Source organism: Pollicipes pollicipes, unplaced genomic scaffold (assembly GCF_011947565.3).
Source record: "Pollicipes pollicipes isolate AB1234 unplaced genomic scaffold, Ppol_2.1 Scaffold_4881;HRSCAF=5763_pilon_pilon_pilon, whole genome shotgun sequence".
NCBI classification, from domain to species: domain Eukaryota; kingdom Metazoa; phylum Arthropoda; class Thecostraca; order Pollicipedomorpha; family Pollicipedidae; genus Pollicipes; species Pollicipes pollicipes.
The window spans coordinates 252,534-257,305 of record NW_023596576.1 but is presented as its reverse complement, the minus strand read 5'-3'; the positions used below and the strand labels follow the sequence as shown (position 1 = coordinate 257,305).

Sequence of the window (4,772 nt, the reverse complement as noted above, 5' to 3'; positions counted from 1 at the left end):
AAATTGAAGAGATGCATCAGCTTTACAATGTAATAACAATAATGTGGTATATTTTGTACCACCAGGTTCATACATGCCTTTGCAAATGCAGCTATAGAAACACGACACACACACACACACACACACACACACACACACACACACACACACACACACACACACACACACACACACACACACACACACACACACACACACACACACACACACACACACACACACACACACACACACACACACACACACACACACACACACACAAGCATAGTCCAAGACAGCAGGCAAAGCATGAAGCTTTAACACACTGCTTGCGATCAACCGGTCATTAGGTTGCAAGCAACTACAAGAACAGCATATTGGTCGGAAGTGGGTCGGGAATTCGCGGGGTGGAGCCGACCATGCAAAACACAACACAAATAAGAAGACAGCTAAGTTTGATAATTGAGCTCTTGATATGTATCCAATGCCGAGGTGCTGCTTTTATTCGTTAAGCTTTTACAGTAATTTTATAGCGTAGTTCTGCTCTTTAGAATAGCGAGGCGTTTTCAAGAGGCGAATATCACGGCAATGGAGGCTTCCGATCAGCTTAATCTATAACTGACACTTGACATTTATGCCATTTAGTTTATTTTGGTGGAATGTCAAAACCACGGAAGGGGACCTATTTCTCGCGAACATCCGATGACATACCCAATCTTAGCCCATTATGGCGTACGGTCACTGGCTGCTTTCTGCTTGAGTCCTGACGCATCAGTGGATCAAACAGTTTTGAGATGGACCTGTGCGTTGTAGCCGGTGCATTCGCCTGCGCCATGCACTTGGTTTCACGTATTTATGCGCTCTGGCTGCTGAGGTGTGACATGCATCCTTGATACTACCCTAAAACGGACAGATACATGGGATGCGCACGAAAGCGCGGGACCTTCCGTATACGTCGACCCACACTTTTGCCAATGCGATCGATGATTTTCTCCCCTTGTCAGGATCGGTTAATCTCGTGTCGCTGCAACGGCGGGTCTTCAAACCCGTTTTCCGCCCGTGATCTTCAGCTTTTTGCAATAGGAAAAGCTTATGTTTTCCGTATTTGTTGAACAGGAAAGAAGAATCGTGAAAATGTTGCACAAATACATAAAACAAACTCGCTGTTGAAACAGCCTGCACGTAAATGCGTAACAATGTCTACCCTGCAACTTTTTAATATTTTTTTTGGCTGAAAGATAGCATGAATCTGCGATCAGTGGTTCCAATTTTTGCATGGTTCAAATTGCACCTACTTGACCTACGACCTCGCTCGTAATGCGAGCGCCAGGTCGATCCCGGCAATAACCTCCAACATTTGTGGTTGGAAACGGGACACTCCCAACGCCACGACCTTGATGGAGGCTCCGACCGCCGAGAGGCCATTGGTGAGGATACTAGGCCTCAGAGTGACGTCACTAGAGAGGGGTATAAAGGCCCAGTCAGCCGCACTCTAGTCATTCTCATCTGCCGACGCAGCCAAACAGCATCATCATGAAAGTGGTGGGTCTGCCGGGTGGTATGTTTAAGTGGCGTCCATTGTCATCAGTAACGATCACTTGCCAACTGAAATGTTACGGTAGAGTGATATTGAGATGTGATCTGATTTTAGTAAAAATCGAGCAGTTTTATCTTTCTGTTTTGGTTGACACCGGGGTGCGTCTGTGCGGGTAGTAATGCTGATTACAGTTGTTACGCTACAGCTGTTGTGTTGCGTGTTGCTGGAACATGCTACGTTTTGCTGGCAGATCGCCGTCCTGTGCGCCAGCCTGGCCTATGCCAGCGCCGGCCTCATTGCCCCGGCCACCACCCTGCTGCGGGCCCCCAGCCACGACTCGGCCGTCATCCAGAGCCACCGCTTCGGCGGCAACTTCGCCTACCGCACCGACGAAGCGCACGCCTTCGCCTCCATCAGCCCCGTCATCTCGACGGTGCGCCGCCCGGTCGGCGTCTCCTACAGCCAGGGCGCGCCCATCGTCAGGTCCACCACCGTCGAGCACGCCGCTCCCGTGGCCGTGGCCGCGCCCGTCGCCACGTACGCCGCCGCCGCGCCGGCCATCACCACCTACGCCGCCGCCCCAGCCGTGGTCGGCTACGCCGGCCTGGCCCACGGCTGCGGAGCTGGCTTCGGCCTGGCCCACGGCTGCGGAGCTGGCCTCGGCCTGGCCCACGGCTACGCTGCTGGCTATGGCTTCGGTCTGCCGCTGAACATCGCGAAGGTGCAGGATGTCGCTGTTGAGACGGCGGAATAAGCCGACAGCTCGTCACGAGCTGGTGTTGTCGGGAATGGGGTCATTTTCAGGGAAAGGATGGCGCGCAAACGGGCCTCGATTTCGTCTGATGCATGCTGAAGAAGCCCTATGGATTTCTTGCTGTCCGCAGAGAGGATCACCTGTGAGGTTATGCACCAACATCTTCATGCATAATTCAAGGATGTTTCATTCTTCACAAATATATGTCTTTATGCAATGGTGGTATTTTAGCAATGCCTTCGCTACGGCATGGTTACAACAAAAGTTGTAAGCTAGGTGAATGTAAAGGGGGTGTTCCAAATTTGTATGTGGTTTTGAACTGAAATAGCCATCTGGTAGATCATTCTGTGCAGTTTCCAGCCTTGTCTTTTTCTAAGACCTCAGCCCATCTACCCTCTGATTCACACGGCCGCGAAGGTGAAGAGAAAATTTCGGGGAGGGGATTTTAAGATCACCTTGACATTCATGACGTCATAATAACGTCATTCAAATTCTGCCACTTCATGAGCCATGCAGTGAACAAGGCCAAGAAAGACACAATTGACGAGTCGTTCAGATCTAGCGTTTGTAAGCAATTTTTTCAGATATAAGGACCTTAATTGGCCCTCGATTAATGACATGCAAGGTACGATGACATCATCAAACAATGACACATCGAGGAACATGCTTACTTAACAGGGAAATTACCTTAACTAGAGGAATGTTTTCTGCTTACAAGTACACCAATACCTATACGCAAGCTTACTTCATTGCATTTCATGCTTGCTTCAGTATCTTCAAATGTGAAACATTCCCTTTCGGCAGAAACATCTAAAGATTGACCGTGTTTAGCTACGCGAAAGCTTGTTGTGTGTCATTGAGGTTTTCCAACGCATTTAGCTGTTGACGCTATATGGCGTCGGCTGCCTCTCACCCTGGCAGGAAAGGCGGGCAACGCGGGGAGCCAGACCCCGGGCCTCTGGTTTCCCAGACTCAGCAAAAGACTTCCGTGACGGCGAACCAAGCTTGGGTGCTGCGAAAAGTATAAAAGCTGTAAACTCAAATAACAAAAAGCTGTTTATGCGAAAGCATTCTTCAGAGAGTCATTGCATATGTCATAAACGTTTTTGTGAGCATCAAACTGGTTCCAATATACAAAAACCAAGATACCCTCGCGGCTTCAAAGTTTGTTATGCGTTCGTACCTTGGCACATACCGACCTCTGCCGAAGGTGAATAATACTGTTTCGCACTTTGGAGTGCATGTTTTCTCTGTGTATATGCATGCATGTGTATATGTATACTTCCTTGGCCACATGCACATGCGACAGATCAGTTTCCAAACCAATCGAGTCACAGATGTATGTGCAACAATCACTTCAGATCGGAAAGCACAGTGCGAATGCACCAAAGCCGCGCTGTAATCGTTATGGACAGAGGTGTAGCTTCACAATACAAGCTGCGAGGTGAGCAGTGAAAAATGACGCAACCTGCCCCCAAAAGTCTGCTAACACACGGGTTTCTTCATGGATTTAGACCAAACAAAGTTGGGGAGTTGGAGCCCTTCTCCCCCCGAGCTGAATAAGAAACTATACCCCTGATTATGAAAGCACATGAGTGCGATATTTAACTCTATTAGTAACAAAAGTAGTAGTACTAGTGTTGGAATCAATAGCGGACCTAACTCCTTCTGACAATGACTTAGAAAATGCCACAAACGTACCAGGTTATTTATATATATATATATATATATATATATTTGTTTATATATGCTGTTTTCAAAGGTAATTGTGTCTATAGCGTGCAACCAGTGGATGCTTCATCGGAGTGTACTAAAAATAGCTCATTTCAATTTCTTCGCAGAACATTATTTGCCCTGAAAACTGCAAAGCTATACATCGTGGTCTAGGCCTAGGGGCGTAGCAATCTTGCCGCCAGTTGTCAGGAGACGCAAGGCCGATTTGCCGGGCTACCCGCGAAATTTCCTGTGGAATAGCCGGTAAGTGGTTAAAGAGCGGTCTTCGTGAGTGAAATTATCCACTTCAATGTGCCCGGAGAACGTGCCCGTATTGTTCAGAGGTAAGTTTCATGTATTGACTGAGTATTGAGCCGATGCTTGCAAACTGCTCACGGTGTGCACACTGTATAAACAGTTAAGGCATTTGTACAGAAACATGGGGTGTTGGTTTTTAAAGGAAGCATGCCACCTTCTTGTATTTTCACTTGTTGTTGGATCAGGTGTGGTCAATTTGATTGGCAATTCCGGATGCCTAGAAATCTGTCTGGATAGCTCATTTGAAGTAGCATCTCCTGCGGGAGAAAATCTCGTGCACTCCCTGCCCGTTCACCACTATGATAGAGAAAAACATCTAATTTTCCTTGCTCCCTCCTACGTGTGGATTTTGTAGTGTTGGTAACACACAAGTGTTCTCTTAAATATTCACAATTCTTAACATCATCCATATCTGGTATTATGTTTTCATATAACAAATTGTTGCATCATCTTCAGAAAAGCAGTCGAGCC

The 4,772-nt window shown here is 47.6% G+C and overlaps 1 protein-coding gene across 1 annotated transcript; it reads left to right on the top strand.

Moving 5' to 3' along the window:
* The first annotated feature begins 1,493 nt into the window (after positions 1-1,493).
* On the top strand, positions 1,494-3,262 carry LOC119101664 (larval/pupal cuticle protein H1C-like). The gene is made up of 3 exons (XM_037225078.1): positions 1,494-1,521; positions 1,767-2,118; positions 3,192-3,262. Exons 1-3 carry the CDS (start codon positions 1,513-1,515, stop codon positions 3,260-3,262), a joined length of 432 nt encoding a protein of 143 aa, XP_037080973.1. The 5' UTR covers positions 1,494-1,512.
* The last annotated feature ends 1,510 nt before the right edge of the window (positions 3,263-4,772 follow it).